The following is a 23425-nucleotide window of genomic DNA, read 5'->3' as shown; positions in this document are numbered from 1 at the left end:
AGCATTGGATAGCACCGACGACGAGTCCTTGTAATTAGGCAACTTATATATATATATATATAAATAATTAGATTGACATGTATATGTAAGTACATATATATGTATAATATGAAACATTATATATATATATAAATAAAAAAATTGAATATATGGATACTATTAATAAAAAAACATTTAATTGTGTTTGTTGTAGTTTTCATCTTTTTGATACACCAACCTAACAAAGAAAAAAATGTGTGAAGCCCCGCGTCGTGAAAAAAGCAATGAAACCACATTTATTTTTATATTTTCTCGTGTTACAAAATTGCAGTTTCGCCTTTTATTTGTTGAAAACCGGAGAATATTTTGGAGAGAGTAAAATTGCCACGTCGAAACTGAGTCAGGAGCGGAGTCCAAACACGTCTCTATAGTCTATAGTCTATGAACACATATTACTCCACTTGTCCAATCTTGTGTGTATATATATATATATATATAAAACTTGGGGATGTCTTAGTTTCAATTTGTGATCAATACGTTTGAGCAAAGTTCATCGTTTTGTAGAGGTATGTTTTGGTATCTTCTTCTAATGTTTTTGTATTAATGGTTTTCTTTTATATTTTGGAATTCATGTTTAGGGTTTTGTTGATTAGAATATATTGAACTTTGGCTGTCGTCTCTACATTTTCTCATTGAAATTCCAAACATTTCTTAGCATTAAGTTTACTCATCTATCATTTTATTTTTCACCTTTTGTGATGAATTTTTCCGCGTCTCATTTTGAATAATTTCAATTTCAAATAGAATATCCAAAAACATTGTAATAGTGTTTTCCCCTTTCACAAGATCATGTGTTTTGATATATATTTTTTTTTCTGTTTACATTTTAAATGAAGTCGAGATTTTATTTACGTTTTTGGAATATGTGAAGAGCCATAAGAGAAATAAAATATTTCTTTATGAGTTATATTGTTTTTTTTTTCTCGTGTTGAAAAACGACATTTTTTCTTTGTGTTTTGCTCGAGACATCTTAATTTCCCCAAATTTAACAAAAAAATAATAAAACTTTTCTACATAAGATGAAACAGAAACATGCAGTTTTTGAAATCTGTAATTCTTTTTTTATTGGGTTATCCAATATTATTTCTAAGGCATAACTACTGTCAATATATAGCGTTAAATGAAAAAAAAATACAAATGGAATTGATAACGTTTCCCTCAATATATATATATATATATATATATGCAACGTAAATATTAATTTCCGATGTTTTTTCATACAAAAATTTGTGAGGATTTATTATAAGATTGAGAAAGATTATGACTTATTGTTATTACACTAAAATGCTTGAAGTTTAATTTTCATTATATTCTTTTATATATATGCATATATACCAATTGGTTTTGCTCCATATCACAAAATGTTACATGTATGATCATCATGCATGCAACGTCGCTTTCCTTGAAAACAGCTCACCCTCTTCTCGTGACTATATTTCGTGTTTCATTTTGCTTTTCTTTTTTCCTCTTTTAAGTTAAAATTATTTCGCTTTTGGCCAATAAATTGAAAATGTGAAAACAAAATTTGTAAAAAAAAAAAACAAAGTTGCTTTACAAATGCAACTTCTACAAAATTCTGGAGGTTAAGTGGATCAGATAGTGTGACAGTGTGAATGAGTCATGTGTCATGTGTGTGCGTTTTAATAACGTACATGACAGTGTGTATATATATATATATATATATATATATGTTTTGGATATATTATTACTTAATTTAGCGACCCACGAAATTAGAATCTTTCTACATGTATCCCTTTACTTCGTTCAGTAAATACAGCTGTAATTCATTTGAATTATTTGTACAACACAAGAAATTTTTTTCATAAAATCTTGTCTGAATTCTCCCGAATTTAACAAAAATATAATCAATTCTTTTGTTCAGGAATACAAAAAATTGAGAGATTTCTAAAGAAGTATCAAGGAGGAGCATTGATGGGTATGTCTTATTTCTTTTGTGACGTAGCAAAATAATTTAGGTTCCCATAATTATAATAACTTATGCAAAATCACCTCGACATTTCGTAAAAAATACCCTAAATTTAGTTTTGTGTTTCTGAAAAATATTTTATTTTAAACCCTATTTGTTTTTTTATTAAAAAAAAACGCTATCAACAGAGATTGAGCATCATAACATTCAGGTTCACTTGGTGACAAAACGGTTGCAAGAACAGTTGATCTCCGGTCGGACACGGTGACAAAACCTACGGAATCAATGCAATCGGCGATGGCGAGGGCCGAGGTAGATGACGACGTCCTCGGCCACGACCCAACGGCTCGGAAACTCGAGCAAGAGATGGCGAAAATCACGGGGAAAGAAGCCGGGCTCTTCGTCCCCTCGGGCACGATGGGGAATCTTATAAGTGTGATGGCTCATTGCGAAGTGAGAGGCAGCGAAGTGATTCTCGGAGACAACTGCCACATTCACATCTACGAGAACGGAGGAGTGGCCACTGTCGGCGGAATTCATCCGAGAACGGTCAGAAACAACGAGGACGGGACGATGGATATTGATGACGTCGAAGCTGCCATTAGAGATCCTAAAGGAGGAATGTTCTATCCTCGTACACGGCTTATTTGCTTGGAGAACACACATGCCAAGTGAGTAGTTCTATTGCTTTGTGTGTGTGTTTTTTTCGGGTTCTGGTTCGGTATATATTCATTTTAACCGATATATAACTGATAATCAGGTTGAGATTTTTTATGGTTTGGGCCCGGTTTTTGTTAAATCAAGCGTACTGCAGAATATTTTGGGAGATAATCAAATCAAATTTGTTTTCGGTTTTGGTTTTGGCTAAAAAATACTCGTTTTCTAGAAGTTCGGTTTATTTTTGTTTCTTGCATTTCAAATTATTTTGATCTCCCATTCTTTAGCTATATATATATATATATATGATAACCGATATAAAAACCGAAAGATTATACCGGTTTTTAAATGTCTGACTCCGGTTAAATCCATCATATAAAAAACTAAGATCTATCTTTATGTAATACAATTCGTGAAAAATGCAGCTGCGGAGGAAGATGTTTGACGGTGGAATATACAGACAGAGTGGGAGAGTTAGCTCGGAGACATGGTTTGAAGCTTCATATCGATGGAGCTCGCATTTTCAATGCCTCGATCGTAAACCCGATACTTTTTTCTTTACATTTCAGAAATTCACTGCGCATTCGATCCAATTACATATTAGAGGATTAGAAAAGTCCAGATGAATAACCTTTCCTAAACGGACATTCGAACCCGAACTCAAACCTAAATTGCAAACATATATTTTGCTCTATTGGCATTTACCAAACGTCAGATATTAACAAAAACGAAATGAACTTGTGAGGAAATGTAAATATAGCAAAGCTTTTTCCAACTCCCATTATGGGTTTTTGTCATTATTCCTCAGAATTTGCCATTGGGGGGTTTATGAGATCTTCTTTTGAAGAAATGTTTTCTTCTTTCAGGCACTTGGAGTCCCGGTCGATCGCCTTGTACATGCCGCAGATTCGGTTTCTGTAATAACTCTCTCTCTCTCTACATTCGACTATATCAATGCCGATATATATAAATCCTAAAATTACAATTTCGGAAATCTATATACATTCTTTAGATATATACACACTCTTCAACACTTGCGCGTCGAAACAGGTGTGTTTGTCCAAAGGTCTTGGAGCTCCTGTTGGATCTGTAATCGTCGGTTCCCACCGTTTCATCGAAAAGGTATATCTGACACACTTCCGGTTTTTTTTTTTTGTTATGAATCCATGAATTCTCGATCTTCTATTCGGATTTCATTTGCGAAAATTTTCGGGATTTTTTTCAGGCGAGGACACTTCGGAAAACGTTAGGGGGAGGAATGAGGCAGATAGGCGTTCTCTGTGCGGCCGCTTTGATCGCCCTCCAAGAAAACGTCTCGAAGCTCGAATACGATCACAAGAAGGCCAAGATCTTAGCACAAGGGCTGAATCAAATAAAAGGCATAAGAGTGAATGCTGCAGCTGTGGAGACCAACATTGTGAGTATCCGACCAAAAAATCTTGTTTCAGTTTCGGATCATTGTTCTCCGTCGGATTTGATTCTTAGTTTTTTTCTTGTCCGATCAATCGAGTTAGATATTCTTAGAGATGGAGGATAGCTCGAGACTCGGGGCCGAGAAGCTACGGAAGAATCTAGAGGAAAACGGGATTCTCGTCATCCCCGTCAACTCATCTAGGTATGTTGCGAAATCACGGCCAAGATCAATACGTTTGGAATGGTTACAAAACATTTTACGTCCTATTTCCTCTTGAATCCGATGAACAATAGCATCGGTACGTGCAAAACCCCTGAATCGATATCGTTATTTCATCCCTCGATCCGGAATCCGTTACACAACACATTGCATGGAACACGAGTTGCTAAACCATGTTCATGTATATGATATGTGGCTGCAGGATCAGAATCGTGATACATCACCAGATATCAGCAGGCGACGTCTACCACACTCTGTCCTGTATTCAAGTAACATATATCTCTATCCGATTTCACCGTTCAATGATATGATGATCTTGAAACTATTTAACGCATGAAAAGAGAAATAAATCAAAATTATTTGTTAGGTTTACGATTAGAGTTATTATTAGTGTTACTAACAAATGTTTTTGCTGATTGATGAGTTTATTTTACCTTATTTATTGATATTTTGTCTGCTGGTGGCTGCAGCAAGCCGTAAACGGAGCACAAGAAGCAAACGTCGACTAAGGAAACACAAAACAGAAGGTTTTCTTTTTAAGTGCAACACTTGTGTCGTTTCTTTGCATAAGATCCAATCTAAAGCGGTCCGAAATCTGAGATCTGTTTTAAGTACGTTCTTGTTTCGTTGACGATGGAGGTTTGCTTCCGTGAGGTATGAACCCGAAAACCGAACCAATTTGCGAAACCAAATCGATCAAACACGAGAAGAAGAAAACTCGAATCAAAGAAAGTTTTCATTCCTTTTTTTTTCAATCTTCCTGTTGTTTCCTATCTCTACTTCCCAAAAGAATCGACGAGTAGAACAAATGCCGGAGGACGAGACGTATGTTGAAAAGCTCGAGCGAGGGAAGAAAGCTCGGCCTGTACATTGAGTGGGTCGCAAAAAAAAAAATGACGAACCGAAAAAAAATTCATCATTGGCGGTTTCGTATCTCTTCGTCGACAAGTCGGGTCACCAAACCCGAGCTAGCTTCGCTCAAAGCCTGTTGAAGCAACGTTAGCTCCTCGGAATTAGCCTTCCTGAACAGGCCTCTGAGTACAGAGTCCGTTCCAGGGGCACTTCGGGCATTTCTCACATCGGCCGTTGTTCTGCCACCGGAGTTAATGTCTCCGGGATTTGGGTTTGCCGGAAACTGAACTTGCGGCCTGGAATACGGCCGGGAATCCCAGTACTCGGTACACACCCGGTTCCTGTCTAGTGCTTCTATAGCCTGTTTGATCGCAAAAAGAGAGACTAAGGTAAAAAAAAAGGATAGAAGTTTCGACGAAAAATCTCTAGAAGGTGATGAGAGTTTAATGTAATGCAATATTCTTACCTGTACCATCGTGGGTGAAGAGAATCCAAACATTTCGAAACCGTCGAGACTCCCGGGAGGCTGTAAAGGAGGAAGATCCGATTTTCCGGCTTTATGCTGCTTCGTTATCTCCTGATTCACTCTCTCTCTCACCATTTCCCAACATCTTGCAGCTGATACATTGATGAACACCTCGCTAGGATGATCTTCCAACTGAACCTGGAAGGACCATGTGATCAAAATCAGAATTTTATTTGCCAAAAATCATTGGAAAGCGTGAGGGAAATCAACTACCATGAACAGAGGAGTTCCCCGTCCCGCATCGAGGATTTCAGAAATATACCAGCACATTTTCGTTGGATCCAAAATGTTTATATACTTAACCCGACTACGAAACCCTGCACCAGAGAGAAAAAGGAAACGATTTTAAGCACTTGCTCGATGATATCGGTTTTTTTTTGTTTATGGTAGCAACTAATCATAGGCGATGGAAAGTCATTACCTTTGGGAAAAATCGTTCGACTGCTGCACCATGATTTTCCAGGAAGCACTGACCCGAAGGCTAAAGGCTCGACGTTGCAATTGATTCTCCTCACGACCTTTGCTATACGGGGACCCTTTTGGCGGATGAACCTGTCGGGACTGTTATTTCGAGAACATGGAAGGCATGTATTACTTCTTGCCCCATCCACTGCATCTGAAATAGCCAAAACTCCGGTGTTTTTTACTCGATCATTGCTATTACGGTTTCCACAACCATGATTGCCAATATTCCTCCGGACATCAAGAACAGAATCTGTTTCCCTTTGGCCAGTTGAGGTAGCAATACTCCCAGACGCTTCTCTAGCTAAATCTTTGTCCAGTCCCTGCTGGCTCATTTTATCATTCTGCCTGAGTTCCAAATTATTCGCAGAAGGATTCTCACCTGCCCCCTCGGAAAAGGGTTTCCTAGTTTCATTAATTTCATCGTCGCTGAGAAGTATGATACCGTTATCTAAACTCTGACAAGGCTCTTCACCAGCATTGGGTTCAGTAGTTGTAACCGGCATTTCTCCATGGGACGGTTGGCTTATCGAAGTCTTTAGCTCAGAAAAATGACAAACAGGTTCTTGTTTGACGCTTAAACCAACTTCTGAAGGTTTACTCTTCTTTTCCAAGTTGATCACACCAGAATTCCCAGATGGGTTGCTTAGATTTTCGCTCGATATTTCTTTTACCTGCAAATCCTTCCCTGAAACTGCATATGTTTCCGGTGTCAAGTCCTTAGGCACTTTTTCTTCATCCCGTGGAGAGATTTTATCAAAGCTCATCTTGTTTCCGGATGTGGGTGCAAGGGCCAATCCCAGATCTTGACGTGCCCATCTATACACAGAGCTCAGTTTTCCTTCCAATGCCTCGAAAAGGACAGTTAGTTCATCAATATCGTACCGAAAGAGAAAATATTTGGTAACCCATGGGCAAGAACACAACTGCTTCACGTGTGTCAAGCATGAATACTTCTCCGGGGAACAACGACAACCGGCAGCCGACAGATGCAGATCGAAGAAGCATATACAACACTCCCTCTCGTTGGTGGCATCGAAATTGCTGTGCATCTTCAGAGCAAGCGAGGAATTGCAAAGGAATTCCCTCCTTGAACGTTCCATGTCAACACGGGCCTATACAAGAAAACAAAGCCAAATGACCACCAACAGCAAAGAAGCTCCCTAATCTTTTCATTTTTCGGCTGAAAAAACAGCAAAAGATAAGAAAGCGACAAGTTTTAGATCAAACCCTACTCCTTCCCGAGAAAAATACCACCACTAAATCGGGTTCTAAGAGGCACAATACTTCGATGTTTTTAGAACTAGAGAAACCCAAGTTCCAGCAGAACTAAAGCTCTTAGGGATATTTTCCCTCCTCACAAATGAATGATAGAGAAATGCTATTTGTTTATCCAAATACACCATAAAGATCCAACCACAGGTTTACAAGTTCCAGATTCTTCGACAATTCACACTTACAAACATCCGAGCTTTCAGAGTAAGCAGTCAAAATTCTTACCTTGAGGGCTTTTGCTAAAATCCCATCCTTCCCACAAAACTTTATCCATTTTAAGTTATCTGGAGTGTTTTTCTTCAGCAAGTTAAGCTCCCAGTGGGCTTTTATGGCTTCTCTTGCTGCCCCGAGTAACAATTTATCATGCGAAATGGATGTTTTTCTCCCTTGTTGGCAATACAACTCTGTGGCAATTTGCCCGTGTGGCAGCCAATCAACTGGAGCTACATTCACAGCTTCAGCACAGTTGAAACCACAATTAAACCCGGCATGATATGCCCTCGGAAAAGTCAAGACAAACTGTCCAGCGCTCTGGACACATCGGTACACGGGTACTCCAGCAGCTTTCAGCAGTGATGGAGAGAGTTGTGTGACCTATGAGGAAGAAGCATCGACGGATAAATTTTACGTCGGTGTGAGCTAACAACACTGATGATGAAGAAACAACAATAGGCCCCTCTCCCTTCTATTATGGACAAGAAAGAGATATCACTTACTAGCTTATGAAGCAAATCGGGCTGTTCTTCGAAAAGATCAGGCAAATGCTTCCTCATTGCCTCCTCGAGTTTAACAGCGTCCTTACCGCCAACGCCGTACCACATTTTTGGTGCACCCCAGTGCATGTAATTCAATGAGTACAAATGATGATCTTCAACATGCTGTTTAGTTAGGGGAGACAAAAAAATAAGAAGCCACCAGAGAAATTAGCACCTATAATGAAAACTATAGAGGAACCAACATGTAAAGTTACAAGAAAAGTACATTTTTTTTGTGCCAAAGAATATAAAATATGCTCCACACTTGGGAAAACATGGAAAGAGAACATCTTGGTGTGTTAGTGTAAATAAGTTAATGAACATGGCAACAGGGACAAGTATGTGTTGTTGTTGTTAACTTCACTCTTAACCCTTAGATTTGATTTGACTAAAGGAAGAGAGATATCGATATTAAGGAAAAACAAATTCTTGCAATCCGCCGAGAGAGATTTAGTAGTCTTACCCAACAGAAGGAGGAAAAACACATCCCGATATACAACCACGGTACAAGAACACCAGAAATATCACTGCTCTCATAAGAAAGGAGAGATCCTGGGAGCCTCGGAAAGTTATTCAAGTTCCAGCCTGATTTCACATAGTTCCCGGCCAAAGAAGAGCCCTCCTGACTCGATATCTTGGGGAATCCGCTACCGAAAACCCCAGTCTCAATATCAGCGCCATAGAGCACCTACGTTTAAGAACCAATATATTAGTTAAGAGCTTTCAGTGTTCCTGACTAGTCCACAAAAGACAAATAAAAAGGGAAAAAGAGCCGGGGATTTTACAGTTCGCACCTCTATTTCTTCGGTTGGTTTCTCTACAATCCGCCAATATTCACCTTCGATGTCCTTAATCGATGGTTCCCATCCCTCAGAAGAGTTGACAACTTTACTACATTCACCACCTATAGGGTTTTCACTCTTTCTAAAATACTGATCCTTGAATTCATCGGCATATTTCTGAAATTCCTTTAGAGTGAACCGAGGACCAGGCTCAAACCCGAATGTCTCAAGTTCACAAACTCCAGTGGTATCGGAACAGGAGCCGCTCCCACTTTCAGCCACAGCGTCCATGCCCGTTTTCATACATTTTCTTCTTTTCTTTCTCATTTGATTAAAGTTCTTTGAAACCTTCTTCATTGAATCCCGATTCTGAAGCTTATCTACTCTTTGTACACGTGTGGCAAATTTAGAACCCTCCCATACTTGCTTCTCTTTCAACGGACATGGGGGTTTCCAGGATGGAGGAGGAACAATGCGGCAGATTCCATACTTTTCGGCCGTTGGCCTTATTTTAGCGATATAATTTAGAGTATCTTCAAACTCCTACAAACAGGTTTCCAATTAACATATCAGAAACATCAATCCAACCACATAGAAACATCAATTGAAAGGCTTAAACCCATAGAACGTGGTACAGACCTCTTCGGTTGGGTAGAATACAGGAGCGTCCTCAAGATCTGTCCTACGAGCATCATCTGGATGCCATCTAGCATTTACCTGAAAAAAGAAATGCAAACAATGGTTACATGGTCTTGAAACAACTAAGACAGGAAGAAAAGAAAAGATGCATCCGAAAACAAAGTACATCGAAGCCAAGAACGAGAGTAAGCATCGATTGAGACTAACCTTTTGGCAATCAGGGCACTCTGCACATCCCCGGATGACACCCTTTGGTAAAGAAGGCTTCGCAATAACATTCTGCAAGAATAAAAAGCCCATAAGGGGAAGAAACAGAGATTAAATTCTGCATACATTGAAGAAAAACAGGCATTGGAGAAAAAACTAACTTGATCAAGCTTTTGACACATGGGCTTGCTGTTTGCATCATCATCGTCATCACAACCAACATAGTTTATCCAAGGTCTCCGCCTCGGAGGCCTTGCAGGTTTCGAGGTATCGGAGAGGTTAGAACCGGTTTCTGTCTTAACTCGTTCTGTTGCAAGAGCATTTCCTGCGGGCAAGCCGCATGTTACATTGTTAATCTTTGTCTTTTCTCCACCCGGTGCCACCCTTTGTAAGGTCAAAGATGAATATGACTCAAACCCAGGAGGAACGGACGGAAGTTCATCGGTTTCTTCTTTGACGCACACTCTCATCAGCTCTGTCCCCATCAATTCTGTATCGGAAATATAATCAGATGATCATTTTTCAAGAAACCCGTAGCAGAAACAAGAATCAGAATCTTTCTCCGGGATACATAAAAACAAAATAGAGGTTAAATGCGAAACGTTCCCGATGAAGAACGTAGAATCATGAACAAGATGGCTGCGATGCGAATGACATCCACCAACCACATTGGCTTTAGAAACCCTTGAACAAATTTCATCTCGGAAACTAAACATGCTATTCTATAGGAATCATACCAAGAACACAACTTTGGTTAGGACCAATTCATATGAATCAAGAGTTTCTCATGCAACATCTTAACAATTTTACCAGGTAGAAAATGGAAATTCTCAAAACTAGTACATAACAAAGTATAAATAGCATGTTCATAGTTCTGAGCTATTTAAGCACCTTTACTTTGATCCCTGAAAATATCACAAAACCCATGATGATGATGGATATGGGTCCATATCTGAAAACTGAGATCCCAATTTTTCATCAACCATTACCATAATTTATCCTAGATTTTATTTTTCATGCAAAGGCCATGATCAGACTCATAAGCATTTATCCAAAATCAAATTGTGATAAACGAATAAATTAAAGGAAATGTATGCTTACGTGTTCTGTCCTGATCTAGGGTTTCTGGAATTGATTGGTCAAAACATCTGAAGCTCCATCAACTACAACCAGGTTCCAGAAAAAATCCAAACCCACAAAATTAGGAACGATTAAAACCCTAGAAATGAAAGATCTAAAAAAACCCTAATCCACCAAAACTTCAGTCAGAATTGATGAATCCGATTTCAGCAGATCTGACCCTAGCCCTGAACGTAGAATCAGACGTCACGGAATTGAAGAAGAAAATTCCCAAGTCCTTTTCCACAGAAATTAATTATAAAAAAAATTTAAATATTCAAAGTTGTAATAAAAGTCCAAAAACGAAACCAACTTTTTTCGTAGTCCAGAAAAAAAAAAGGCTTTAGAACTACACAGGAATCATTGAGCATAATACCCACCCAGTCCCACCATGGATGAAGCTCAGAATTCGGAACGAAGGAAGAAGATAAGGGTAAAATAGGAATTATATTTACCGGTCCGTATGGGCATTAATTTTTTTTTTTTTGTAACATATAGTTATTATGAGTGGAGACATGCGGCTTTCGGTCTTTTGGCTAACGCTTCAAAAGCAAGTAGGCATTTTCCTCCGCAATGCTCTATGATTTGTCCCAACCATAAATAAATAAATTCGTATTCGTAAATGCTCATAAAAGTTGGTCAAAATACCAAATACATCCCCATATTTTTGTAAAACTTACGTACACGCTCAATACTTTGTTTTATTACTAATTCACCTCTCCATGATTGAGAATTCACCTAGCGATTTTTTTTAAATTCCTAATTTTGTATAGTATGCATTTCTCTTTTTTATTCGCCTATAATTATAAAGAAAAATTAATATTCTGTTTGAAATTCAATTTAGTTAAATTTGTAACATCTTTCCAAATAAAATTTCCGTTGCTCTTTAGTGGCGAAATAATCATTACTATTTTGTAAACTGAAATATTTTGTGTTTTTTAATCTTACTTATCTATTATAGAGAAAGAATGATATTTTTTGAAAATTTTCATATGTTTTTCTTTTTTTTTAAAAAAAAAAACAATTCGTGGCCGGGCTCGCCATGGACACAAATCACGTGGGAGGTGGCAATTACCAAATTTTGCTAATGGACCGTCGTGTTCTCCTTAATTCTTAACCAGACCCGATCTTGGAAAGAAACAACCCACCGAAACAGCTTCTGTTTATTTTTTATTATTATAATAGATCTTTTTATTCGAATATTTTCAATATTATGTACATCTTTTAATTATGTATTAAGAATGTTGTGTTATTATTGGATAATTTTATAATTTGATAAAATTATGGGATCTAACTAACATATTATATAAATAAATATATAAGATTAACGTGCAGATACTTTATGTACTTCTCTATACGTTAACTTTTTATTTTTTATAGACTAGAATTTAAAACTTATAGAAATTAATTCTATTTATAACAGTGGTTCTTGATTTCATTAGATATTTTTTCCCATGATCTCCATTTTTTATGAGATCTTTTTTCTGATTTTTGGATCTAAAAACCTTCAAATATGTTCCGACACATTTGGTACCTGCGACCGATTTTATGGATTCATAAAAAAAATCTTACTAATATTCAGAAAACCAAAATTTCGTAGAAAATTAGTATGCTAAATCCATAATGACATATTCATGTTGGATTTTATTGGAAAATCACGCGGACCAACATACGTTAATATATGTATATGTATATTATTTTTTAATCGTTTTGGGTATTTACTAGTTCATTTGCGAATTATATATATATATATATATGTGTATATATATAAACATAACATGTGTTTAATTATATGATCTGTAAATTAAATTTATGGATCTCGCAGCATGATGTAACGGTTCTTGATGCTAGCGAGGCAACACGAACATCTGACTTGACCGAAGATCTGTTTCGGCTAATATTTTCGTCATTTAAGTTATTATATTTAACGCCGTTTAATTTACCGTTAGGTCGTGCATGGGCCAGCATTACTACAAATCTCCAATATAGAGAACTTGATATTGACAATAAGATACTTTTATTTTTCTTTATTCAATATATACGACAAGTATATATATTACAGCATAAACTTCAGTAAGTGTCATTACAATTATACATGACTCGACTGAATAAACAAAACGAAATGGGATACATGATGGTCCTTCCATTTATATTTATGTATTTTATTTTTTAAATAATCAGAAATAACCCAAATAAGTAATTAATTAGAAAGCGACTGCAGTTGCGGTTGCGGTCATATAGCGTTTGCGGTAAGCAGCAGCTGCTGTCGGAGACAACATATGCCAAACTCCCTCCTTCTTTAGATTCGGACCTAACATTCCCAAAGCCAACTACAAAAAGCATCCATCACCCTTCAGTTCCATCAAAACCATGAACAATTACAGACATCATACCCATGAATGTGTTCATGAGCAAACTAAGATACGAGATAAAGACTAGAGAGCCATGTCACATACCCAGAACAGCCTGAGGCTGAGCCAAATGCCTCGGGGCGTAGGAAAAGGGGAGAGAAAGCGAGCGATGCAGGAGAGTGTGACGGCAAAGAGATGGAGGAGGAGAGATATCGGCCTCGGATTCATACCGCCGAAAATAGCCATCACTCCCGACGTGCAAATGCCGCCTCGGGAAATATAGTCAAAGAACCCTTGACGCATCGCTTCTCTCGCTTCGTCGTCCGATGCACGGAGCACTTGGCGAAACGCATCAGCCAGTGTGTTCACCGTCGCTGACATTGGCTTGAACCAAAAAAAATATAAAATCAAAGAGAAACACCGATGTATCAATTCTGTGCCAACTTTTTATGTTTATAATTTAATTTGATGATTTTTTTTTTGTGTTTGTTCAATATATGCATCGGCATAGGCATGTTCATCTATAGAATCTAATTAATTATATAACAACTCACCTTGCGGTGTTCGTAGAAGGACTTGACAACCTGCGAGAGCTTCTTAGCATCACTAAGGTTGTCCGAAGACCGAAGAAGATCACGAAGGATAAGAGTGTCGGACAATGCAACCATCATTCCAGAGGCGATTATAGGATGTCGCATGTTGAACGCATCTCCTAACACGACCACTCCCTTGTAATCGTTGTACTGCGGAGTCGTCATGCTCTTCGTTGCCGTTTTCAATATCTTGGGCGCGTCATCAAGTCCTTTCGAAAATATATCCCGGAGTTTAGGAGGGAGCTGCAAGAAAAAAAGAAAGGGCATTGAACGTTTTTTTGGTAAAGGGTAACCAAATGGGGTTCGAACTCGGGTGCGAACGTTGATCTATTTCATCGAACGAAGTTGGTATGACCCGGATCACGAAGACTGTATCTGCTGGTCGAGGAGCATTCTGTCTGCGGCAGACAAAAGAACAACAAAAGTATACATACAACTCTATCTCGATCGATACCTGAGGAGCCAGAGTGGTCTTGAGGAAGGTAGTTATTTCGCCATTCGCGACGCTTTCACGAGGAACCTCGACATAGCAACGAACCTCGTTGTCGCTTAATTGATATATAAGCGTCACATTTGGCTTCGTCATTACCATATTAAACCTTTCTGGGTCTTCAAGCCGGCAGTTCTTCGTGGTGAATCCCACTATATGTGAGTGCAGCTCCTCCTACACACATACATACGTACATATATATATATATATATATCATATTTTTAGTATGTACACGTCTCTACCATTTCCCTAAGTACATTCTTCTTCTTTTCTTTCGAACCTTGGAGTTGTGAATGGATCGACGGAGGTTTGAATATGCGCCGTCGCAAACGACGGTAAGAGGAGCAAAGGCCGATGTCTCTTGGCCGGTCACCTTGCTCTTGTACTTCACCCCTTTTACTACTCCTCCTTCTTCCACCAATGATTTCACCGTCCCTTCTTCCAAATTCACACTGTCATTTTGCAAATGTACAGACACGATCAAACTCGGATATCTAATGAAATTTATATCGTTAAAAGCGCGTAATCGACCGTCAAATCAAACCAATGTTATATATCGGATTCTAAGGGCAGAAAACGATCCACTTTGTTGAAAGTGCAAGTGATTTGTCGTCAAACCAATCGCATACTTGGGAAGAGAAGCCGCCTTGTGACGCAATCTCTGGACGAAACGGCCATTGCGAAGGCTTCGAGCGTAGGGTTCGTGAGGAAACTTGTCGTCCGCCGGAAAATCCGCGGTCACGCATTTCCCATCTTTGTACAACACCATGCCGATCGTCGTTTGAGATTCGATCCCCTCCAGACAATCTACATATATCATCAAGAATAGTTTGCAAATGAACGGAATTTTATTTTTATTCGTCTTTTTCCGCTAATATATATCACTTTTGTTGCCGAATTGTGTGATTGTTGGCAGTACTAAATGTGATTTTAAACCCAAATATATTTATTTTTAAAATATATGAAAATACAAATACATTCGGATAATAAAATGCGCAAAAAAAAGCGAGTTACCAAATTATAAGAGAGAGAGAAAAAAAAAAGAGTAAATAAAAGAGGTGAATTACCATGGAGGCCGAGTTTGGCGAGCATGAGTCGGCCGCCGGGTTGCATTCCCTCGCCCATCAACCTCTCCGGTTCCCTCAGATCCCTCTCTATCACATGCACCCTCCTCCCGTCCTGCGTTTTTTACGTCACATTTCCATTATTTGCAAAAAAAAAATTATTCTCTTCATTTATATATATATATATATATGTATATATGTATATATGTATATAATATAATATATACACAGCGGATTATACGTACCTTAGCAAGAGCATAAGCGAGAGCAGAGCCGGCGACACCTGCTCCGACGATGATGACGTCAGTATCACTTCTCCGACTTCCCGCCGTGGCAGCCGCCTTGTTGTTCTGTCTCTTCTTCTTCTTCTTCTTGTCGACATTGAAAGCCGTCCACGTCAGCACGACGGCCACCAATGTCAACGGCCACACGTACGGGGATAACGCCGTTACTCTCTCTCCTAATATCATCATTTCGGCGTTTGATCTTTCTCTCTTGTGGATTCGTGTTTTTTTAATGATGAAATGATAAATCTAATTTATACTGAAAAAGCGTCACGTACGGTTTCCAATCAAATCAAATGTATATTTTTTTTTTCAAACAAAATTACCCGTAACGAATTTAAAAAATAATAGAAATATCGAAAAATTCAGTAAAAAAATAACATTTTCATAAATATAACACAAATCTAGAAGTCGACACAGACCGAATCCAAAAAAGAATGGAGTTAGTATAATTTTTCTAAAATTGGAAACTTCAAATTGGATCATAAATATAACATTTGATTTTTTTGTTCCTTTAAAATAAATGGACAGCAACTAACTTCCCAACTAACTGTACAAACTCTGACTTCTTATTTATAAATGATTTAAAAGGCACATTTATACCATTTTCAGCAACACAATTTAATTTCCAAAATTAGTAGCGCTAGTTTTAATGCCACAAAATTTTGAACATCTTTTAATTATAACTTTTTCGTCGTTCAATCTATAAAAATCGTTTGTCGTGGCACATTAAAGTTCACATGTCATTGCTTTTCTCTACAAAAATAACAAGCATTTTCTGCTACACGTTGAATTCATTACAAAAGCCTTAAAAACCAGTTGATCGGTTATGACCGGCTTGATTTAGTTTTGTTTGATTCTAGTGGATTTGGTCCGGTTTGGTCTGCATGTTGCGATTGGTTTGGTTAGGGTTTAGGATTTAGGATTCTCTAATCACACCCAAAACAAATCTAATATAAAATCATATATATATAGAAGTATCGAAAATTTCAGTAAAAAAATTAACATTTTTATAAATACAAAGCAAGTCAAAATTTTGTATAGCATGCATTTCTCTTTTTTTATTCGCCTATAATTATGAAGAAAAATTAATATTCTGTTTGAAATTCAAACTATTCGTATTCTTTTTCCTTCCCTTTACACATGTCATTTTAGTTTCTATGACTCCTAACTAATACACGATTTAAAGGCGCATTGATACTTACCAATATTTTCAGCAACACAATTCAATTCCCCAAATTATGGATTTGGACTTAAAGATTTGAGTTCCGTTTGTCTATCGGGTCGTTTTCTACACTTTTTTTCGTCTCTTGGGATTTCTATTTCTTCTTCAATTTTTATTGGATTGATTTCTCATTTAGATTTTGTCTAACACAATTGTTCTGCTATCCCATTTCATATTATTTATAAACTAGTTGAAATAGTTAGTATTTGAATTGATTCATAATCTTTAATGTGACATTTTATATAAATATTTTAACTTTAGTGTCAAATAAATAACTAAAATTTTAATTTGATCTAATTAATACCTCAAATATTAAAATATTTCAAATTGATATCTCAAATATTGAAATGTTTTAAATAAATACTTTAACTTATAAAATCGACGAGAATTTCATAAAACTTTAAATCCAATAAAAAAAATTTAAAATTTCTTTTTACTAATTTTCTTTTGTAATCCCCTTTAACATTCCTTGTAAATTTAATAATTTATAAACATGTGTTCACAACATATATAAGAAAATTTTTTTACCAAAAAAAAACATATATAGAAAAATGATATATCTTAACCGGAACCGGTTAGACCGATTGCCATAACAGTTCTTCAACTATGTCTTCCGTTCCCCCCAGACACTTGGGCCCTACTTATCAGGTCTGGTACACTTTTAAATAAAAAACCAAGTCCGATTAAAAGGAAAAAATATATTTTATTTAAACAAACATCTCCAACGGTCATATTCTTTCTTGGCTCCTCCTCTGTTCCAATAGCTTCATCAATCTGTGCAGCGCTCTCCACTGTCTTAACCCTCACACCTTTCTCATAAAGTCAGGAAAAGGATAAACAAAAAAGCTTACCCTTTTTTTTTGTTCTGTAAGCTCAAAGTGGAATCACTTCTTCTTCGTACCCATATAATCATGCCCTGTCTCCTCTCTTGTTTCTCTGCCTCCAAGCACAAGAAACGCAGATTGTTCATCAAATCCACCTCTTCCACAGACCCAGTAAGCATTTGCATTTTTTGCTCTAAAATCGTTTCTGGGTATGATCTCAGATTATCCATTTCTAGTGTCCAGAGATTTTGAATTTGGGATTTTGCAGAGACGTGGAGATCATGAAGTTTTTGTTCAAGCCAAGGAGCTGGAGAATCAAAAACCTGTTCAGACGACAAGTGAAACAACTGCAACATCTGGGTAAGATTCTCTCATCTTTCCTTGAGATTCTGTGCGGTTTAGCGAAGCCGGTTTAGTTTGGTTTAAGGCCATTTCGGTTGTATAAACACAAAGTTTCTTCATTTGAATCAAATACCCCGATCGACAGAAAGTTTTCCTCGACCCATCTTTGAATTCTCCCGAACTCAATATATTCCTTAGAGAGAGACCGGTTTAGGTTGGTTTAATTCGGTTTAGTTTGGTTCTGATCGTATTTGTTGTTTAAATAGGCATGTTCTTCATATAAATCAAATAACATGAGAAACGCTTTCCCAACTTCAATGGCGGGTCTTTTACTATTCATTGCTTCAGTTTTCTTGGCTTATTAGATGTGTTATAATGAGGTGAATTCTCTCTTGCTTAGAGTAAAACCCGAAGAAAGACGTGTCATTGGGAATGTAAATCTGTTCGAGGGATTGCCTGTTGAGGTGATTTCCGATGGGTTGATAAAGCAGGATGGAGGGAAAGAAGGCGAAAAAAGTGGCGAGGAACGACAAATAGCCCGAGTAGTACGCGAGTCAAGTGAGCACAAGGGAAGCCAATCAGTAGTACCCGAATCAACCGACGTGTCTCAAAACCGTTCAAGAACTCATCGTAGTTTGAAAGATTTGGCGTTTGAAGGGTTTGAAGAAACGGGTGATCAGGATGGAGAAAAAGGGAGGGACTTTTTGATAGAGGAATCATCGGAGTCGTTGTTTTCTTTGTCAATAGACTCTAGGAGGCGAGTGAAGGGACCCGAATTTGATGGCGACAGAGAAGTTACAAGTCCAGTGACAAAGCAAGAAAATGTCCCGAGGATGGCAGAAGCTAAGTTGATGGAGGATGGGAAGGGAAATGATGAAGAACAGGTTCTGGAGTTGGTACTGAATCCAATTACTGATCAGAAAACTGTCAAAGTGAACAAGGAGAAGCTTGAAGAAGATTTTGAGAAGGAGAATCTAAGTGCGGGACTGGATTTATCAGGCAAGAAGAAACTTGCTGACAAAGAAACCGCGGTGGACACGAGCCTCTCGAGCTGGCTAGTCGAATCGTCAGGAGCTAACTCTATCGAGAATTCAGATTCAAAGAGCAGAAGTTCGCCGAATGACAGGAAGGGTAGACCGGTTTTAGGAGAACTGAGTCTGCAAGAACCGAAAACGGAAGTTGTCAGCATTTCCAAATCAAACACAATTGGCCCAGATTCAGATGATGCGCCTTTGTTAGGAACCATAGGGAGTTACTTGAGTTGCACGGAAAAAACCCGCAACAGGATGATCGCAATCTGAAATCTGGTGATATCAGTGGAGATATCTTGCTTCAATTTACAATTTTTTATTTTGGATGTTTTTTTTATATCGTCAGTCATTATTCACTTTTCGTTATTCAAAAAGTGTGTCATCATTTTCAGACAAGTTTATGTTATGTCGGAGTTGACGACCCAAGACATTGGAGGTGGATCCTTCTGAAATTCTTAGCTTTGGAAGTTTAGAACTTCAAAAGCACAAAAATACTATTAGTTTTGTAAAAAAAAAAAAAAAAAAAATCTTATATAAAACTATAAATATAATAAAAAATTATTATATGTTTTTAATAGAAATCAATCACTTCTTCTTTTTTGGGGGTTCCCTACAAAAACTGTTCTTTTGATAAATGCATTATCAACATACATCCGGATCTGAATTTACATTAAGAGCTGAGGATGAGCGATTAATAATCTAGCTTTACAATAAAGAAAAGATTTAATCCCCTGACTATGCCCAATTACAAAATTACCCTTATATTTTGTTGAAGTTACCAAACCACCCTTCCTTCTCCGTCACCGTCATCGTCTCACTCCTCCCCCGTCTTCTTCTAGATCAGCCCTATCACCGGCGAGTTACTGAAAATCGGCCGACCTCTGTTGCCGCCGATCATTTCTCTTTCCTGGCAAACACTTTTCCGGCGAGGTTTCGCTTCTCCGAGCATGGTGATGATGTCTCTGATCGAGGGTCGATCCCTCGGGAGCTTCGCAGTGCAGAGAATAGCGATTCTCAGGACCAGAAGCATCTCCTCGATCACGTGTTTGCAGTCTCCGGCGACGCTTGGATCCAGAACTTTTCCCAATCCTTCGTTGCTGTTCTTCATCTCTCGCCGTACCCATTCCACGATGTCAATCGATTCGCCGAATGAAGGGTCTAGCGGCGATTTTCCGGTCACCAATTCGAGAAGAACGACGCCGAAGCTGTATATGTCGATCTTCTCATCGATTTTCATTGTGTATCCGTACTCCGGCGCTATGTACCCGTAAGAACCGGCGACCATGGAGACCGTCTCGTTCTTGTGAAGCATCAATTTCGCCAACCCGAAATCCGCAATCCTCGCTTCGAGGTTTGAATCGAGAAGAATGTTGTTGGATTTGATGTCTCTGTGAATGATCGGAGGGTAGCAATCGTTGTGCAAGTAATTGAGCCCTTGAGCAACACCGACAACGACGTTATATCTCGAGACCCAGTCCACAAGTAAGAGATTCTGGTCATTTGAATGCAATGCATTGCCCAAATTTCCATTCGGCATGAATTCGTAAACCATCATGACTTCTCTTTCGTTGTGTATGTAACCGAGAAGCCTCACGATGTTTCTATGTCGGAGGCTACCGAGGAGGTTCACTTCTTTGAGGATGTCTTCTTCTTCGTCTTGATGATCTTCAACGTCAATCTGTGTCGATTTCCAGAGTTTCTTCACAGCAACTGTGATCAGTGGTCGTCTCATGACTTCTGCTTTGTAAACGATCCCTGTTGCTCCCATTCCGATGATGTTTGACTCTTTGATGTGTGATAAGATGTCTCCTGCTGTGAAATTCACTCTCTGGAAAGCCACCAGCCGCCATGGCCACTCTTCTCGTGGATTCTTGAGGAACAGGAACTCTCTGAGAACGTTTCTGTACAGATCCCACCTCCTGTATACCCATCTCCCTGCAAAAAACATGATCCCTAGTGACAGTATGACCGCTGTCCCGAACATGAACCCGAAGATCCCATGGCTCATATGCATTTTCCCGGGATTTCTCTTGGTTGCAGACAAAGCCAGGCTTTTAGAGCAAGGAGGTAGAATTCCACCACATAACCCAGAATTTCCCGTGAGATCGTTCGGATTTATGGCTGCAAACAGTGCGTTTGAAGGAACCGGACCTCCGAGTTTGTTGAATGACACATTCAGATTCTCTAGCACTGGAGAAGTTCCCAAGCTTTCGGGTATTTTGCCCGTCAAAGAGTTGTTTGAAAGATCAAGAACTGCTAACATGTGCATCATGGCTAAAGCTTTGGGGATTTCTCCCTTCAACTGGTTGTTTCTGAGATTGATACTCACAAGCTTTTCACAGGAGGCAATGCTTTCTGGCATTTCACTCGAGAATCGGTTGGAAGAAAGATCGAGGACGGACAAAGATGGACAATTCTGAAATTGGTTAGGGATTTTCCCATTGAGGTTGTTATGTGAGGCAATGAAGGTTTGGATATTAGGACTTGAGAAAATGGCTGAAGGAAGGGACGATGAGAGACGGTTAAACGATACATCTATGAATGAGAGCGATGTAGATAAAGCTATATCATCAGGAATCTGACCGGCGAGATCGTTTTTTGCAAGTTCCAGATGTTGAAGCTTCGGCAATCTGCCTAGACCGACGGGTATGGTGCCAGAAATCATATTATTTTGGATACGAACACGAACTAATGACTTGCATGATAAGATTCCTTCTGGAATTGTACCTGAGAACAGGTTGTTGAAGAGAATGAGCTTTGTGAGGTTTCCTGAATCACACAGTCCGGGCGGGATTTCGCCTGATAGGTTGTTCGACGAAACATCTAGCCATTGTAATGGCGAACTCTTTCCAAGATTAATTGGCAAAGAACCTGTGAAAGAATTTTTCCACAGCTCAAGAACTTGGAGATTGGGCAATTCACTGATACCGGAAGGAATCGTTCCAGTGAGTTGATTCCTCATCAGATTCAGAAGCTGCAGATTCTTCAGCTCTGCTAATTCCATCGGTATCTCTCCAGAAATCTGGTTATCGGAAAGATCAAGAAACTTGAGAGAAGTAATGTTACCGAGTTCTTGAGGGATCTTCCCTGTGAGCAAGTTCTGGTAGAGATAAACTGCTGTGAGCTGCTTGAGCCTCCCCAAGGAAGATGGGATCTGACCCGTGAGGTTTCCAACCGCGAAATCGAGGTACTGAAGATTTGTAAGGTTCCCAAACTCTTCCGGAATCTCGCCCTTGAAGCCGTTGTAACCAAGAATGACTGTTTCTAATGAAGAAAGCTCACCGATCTCCCTCGGAAACTTCCCAGCCAAATTGTTACCCGAGAGGCCGAGAAACTTAAGATTCTTGAGATTCTTGTACGTCGAAGGCATGGATCCCTCGAAATAACCTCCTCGGAAATCCAAAACCTCAAGCATCGAAGCATTCCCCAGATCCTCTGGAAGAAACCCAGAAAAATTGTTGCTTGAAGCATTGACGTAAGTGAGACCAGTGGCCATTCCAAGACCAGAAGGGAAGCTTCCGTAGAAGCTGTTCAGACTCAAGTCAAAGATCTTCAAGGAAGTGAGATTGGCAAGAGACTTGGGGAGAGAGCATTCGAACCCGTTGTCGCTGAGATCAATGGCCTGCAGAAACCGGAAGCTCTGAATCCGATCCGACACGTTTCCCGTGAGATTCATCTGCCGGAGAAGAAGCTTCTCCACGAAACCCTTTGAGCTGCAGTGAACACCGGTCCATTTACAATGAGCCGAGCCGTCAAACTCTGTCACATTCTCTGGTTTCTTCCAATCTTGGAGATGGTTAGAAGGATCAATGATGTCGGATTTGATTGCCAACAAGATCTCTTGCTCATATCCCAGAAATGTCTCAGAAGAAACAACATAAACAAGAGAGAGGCCAATGAAACAGAAGAAGAACAAGCGGGGAATCTGCATTTTTTGTTTGTTTGTTCTGCAGTTCTCTCTGCTCTGTTTTGTTCTTGTCTCTGTTTCCTGGTCACTTGGCTAATTTTGTGGCATTTTCAAGCGAAAATGGGACAAAGGAGAACAATGGTCCGAGATGGAAAAGTTCATAATGTGAGAGGGGAAGGGAAGCTGTGAGATAATAATAAGAATTTTATTTTTTTTACTTGATAATTTCTATCAATCCCATATACTTTTATTCACTACAATATCTGACGTTTTTTTTCATTTACAGAGCATTAGATTCTGAAATTATTAAAGATGATTAAGTTGCAAAACAATTAATTAAGTAATGAGAATAGCTTCGTGGGATCTTGGGGTCACAAACAAACTAATCATAAGACACTGACTGACTTGTAAAGTTGTGTACATATTAGGACATTGTGGGAC

At 38.7% G+C, this 23425-nt stretch overlaps 5 protein-coding genes across 8 annotated transcripts; 2 read left to right on the top strand and 3 right to left on the bottom strand.

The window, feature by feature from the left end:
- Positions 1-485: 485 nt before the first annotated feature.
- Positions 486-4909, top strand: LOC104823762 (probable low-specificity L-threonine aldolase 1). Of its 2 annotated transcripts, none has more exons than XM_010555473.2 (10): positions 486-545; positions 1922-1975; positions 2178-2637; positions 3049-3160; positions 3490-3540; positions 3674-3745; positions 3849-4040; positions 4138-4238; positions 4459-4525; positions 4727-4909. In XM_010555473.2, the coding sequence occupies exons 2-10, from the start codon at positions 1972-1974 to the stop codon at positions 4763-4765; spliced, it is 1098 nt and encodes a 365-aa protein (XP_010553775.1). In that variant the 5' UTR covers positions 486-545; positions 1922-1971; the 3' UTR covers positions 4766-4909. The 2 variants fall into 2 exon arrangements, with proteins under 2 accessions (XP_010553775.1, XP_010553776.1); XM_010555474.1 differs by having other exon boundaries at positions 2155-2637.
- A 65-nt stretch (positions 4910-4974) lies between these two features.
- LOC104823761 (putative lysine-specific demethylase JMJ16) lies at positions 4975-11505 on the bottom strand. 3 transcript variants are annotated; one of them, XM_010555470.2, is made up of 13 exons: positions 11254-11456; positions 10856-10917; positions 9916-10244; positions 9755-9826; positions 9548-9625; positions 8921-9451; positions 8590-8814; positions 8088-8249; positions 7597-7965; positions 6056-7211; positions 5848-5951; positions 5575-5772; positions 4975-5469 (listed from the first exon to the last, which is right to left on the bottom strand). In XM_010555470.2, the coding sequence occupies exons 3-13, from the start codon at positions 10237-10239 to the stop codon at positions 5173-5175; spliced, it is 3516 nt and encodes a 1171-aa protein (XP_010553772.1). In that variant the 5' UTR covers positions 10240-10244; positions 10856-10917; positions 11254-11456; the 3' UTR covers positions 4975-5172. The 3 variants fall into 3 exon arrangements, with proteins under 3 accessions (XP_010553772.1, XP_010553771.1, XP_010553773.1); XM_010555469.2 differs by lacking the exon at positions 10856-10917; XM_010555471.2 differs by lacking the exons at positions 4975-5469; positions 10856-10917 and having other exon boundaries at positions 5604-5772; positions 5897-5951; positions 11254-11505.
- Positions 11506-12892: 1387 nt separating this feature from the next.
- Positions 12893-15957, bottom strand: LOC104823760 (squalene epoxidase 5-like). Its single transcript, XM_010555468.2, has 8 exons — positions 15617-15957; positions 15375-15486; positions 14937-15114; positions 14588-14759; positions 14272-14481; positions 13779-14060; positions 13330-13608; positions 12893-13203 (listed from the first exon to the last, which is right to left on the bottom strand). Exons 1-8 carry the CDS (start codon positions 15842-15844, stop codon positions 13078-13080), a joined length of 1587 nt encoding a protein of 528 aa, XP_010553770.1. The 5' UTR covers positions 15845-15957; the 3' UTR covers positions 12893-13077.
- A 1731-nt stretch (positions 15958-17688) lies between these two features.
- LOC104823758 lies at positions 17689-19463 on the top strand. The gene is made up of 3 exons (XM_010555467.2): positions 17689-17875; positions 17973-18064; positions 18447-19463. Exons 1-3 carry the CDS (start codon positions 17792-17794, stop codon positions 19345-19347), a joined length of 1077 nt encoding a protein of 358 aa, XP_010553769.1. The 5' UTR covers positions 17689-17791; the 3' UTR covers positions 19348-19463.
- Positions 19464-19813: 350 nt separating this feature from the next.
- Positions 19814-23008, bottom strand: LOC104823757 (leucine-rich repeat receptor-like protein kinase PXL1). Its single transcript, XM_010555466.2, has one exon. It carries the CDS (start codon positions 23006-23008, stop codon positions 19913-19915), a length of 3096 nt encoding a protein of 1031 aa, XP_010553768.1. The 3' UTR covers positions 19814-19912.
- Between the last annotated feature and the right edge of the window lie 417 nt (positions 23009-23425).

The sequence above is a fragment of the Tarenaya hassleriana genome, unplaced genomic scaffold, assembly GCF_000463585.1.
Source record: "Tarenaya hassleriana unplaced genomic scaffold, ASM46358v1 Cleome4, whole genome shotgun sequence".
Taxonomy (NCBI): domain Eukaryota; kingdom Viridiplantae; phylum Streptophyta; class Magnoliopsida; order Brassicales; family Cleomaceae; genus Tarenaya; species Tarenaya hassleriana.
The sequence above is the reverse complement of the archived record's forward strand: the minus strand, read 5'-3'. Positions and strand labels throughout refer to the sequence as shown.

What these genes read in the sequence shown, in the direction of transcription:
- LOC104823757 (XM_010555466.2), bottom strand. Translation starts at nt 23,008, where the DNA reads ATGCAGATTCCCCGCTTGTTCTTCTTCTGTTTCATTGGCCTCTCTCTT.
- LOC104823760 (XM_010555468.2), bottom strand. Translation starts at nt 15,844, where the DNA reads ATGATGATATTAGGAGAGAGAGTAACGGCGTTATCCCCGTACGTGTGG. An exon ending in TCGCTTATGCTCTTGCTAAG is followed by an intron (nt 15,487 to 15,616) that starts GTACGTATAATC and finishes TAAAAAACGCAG; the next exon opens with GACGGGAGGAGGGTGCATGT. An exon ending in GATCCATTCACAACTCCAAG is followed by an intron (nt 14,482 to 14,587) that starts GTTCGAAAGAAA and finishes GTATGTGTGTAG; the next exon opens with GAGGAGCTGCACTCACATAT.
- LOC104823758 (XM_010555467.2), top strand. Translation starts at nt 17,792, where the DNA reads ATGCCCTGTCTCCTCTCTTGTTTCTCTGCCTCCAAGCACAAGAAACGC. An exon ending in CCACCTCTTCCACAGACCCA is followed by an intron (nt 17,876 to 17,972) that starts GTAAGCATTTGC and finishes GGGATTTTGCAG; the next exon opens with AGACGTGGAGATCATGAAGT. An exon ending in GAAACAACTGCAACATCTGG is followed by an intron (nt 18,065 to 18,446) that starts GTAAGATTCTCT and finishes TCTCTTGCTTAG; the next exon opens with AGTAAAACCCGAAGAAAGAC.
- LOC104823762 (XM_010555473.2), top strand. An exon ending in ATGCCGCAGATTCGGTTTCT is followed by an intron (nt 3,541 to 3,673) that starts GTAATAACTCTC and finishes GCGTCGAAACAG; the next exon opens with GTGTGTTTGTCCAAAGGTCT. An exon ending in ATCCCCGTCAACTCATCTAG is followed by an intron (nt 4,239 to 4,458) that starts GTATGTTGCGAA and finishes ATGTGGCTGCAG; the next exon opens with GATCAGAATCGTGATACATC.
- LOC104823761 (XM_010555469.2), bottom strand. An exon ending in AGTGCCCTGATTGCCAAAAG is followed by an intron (nt 9,626 to 9,754) that starts GTTAGTCTCAAT and finishes TTCTTTTTTCAG; the next exon opens with GTAAATGCTAGATGGCATCC. An exon ending in TCGAACGATTTTTCCCAAAG is followed by an intron (nt 5,952 to 6,055) that starts GTAATGACTTTC and finishes TCTCTGGTGCAG; the next exon opens with GGTTTCGTAGTCGGGTTAAG.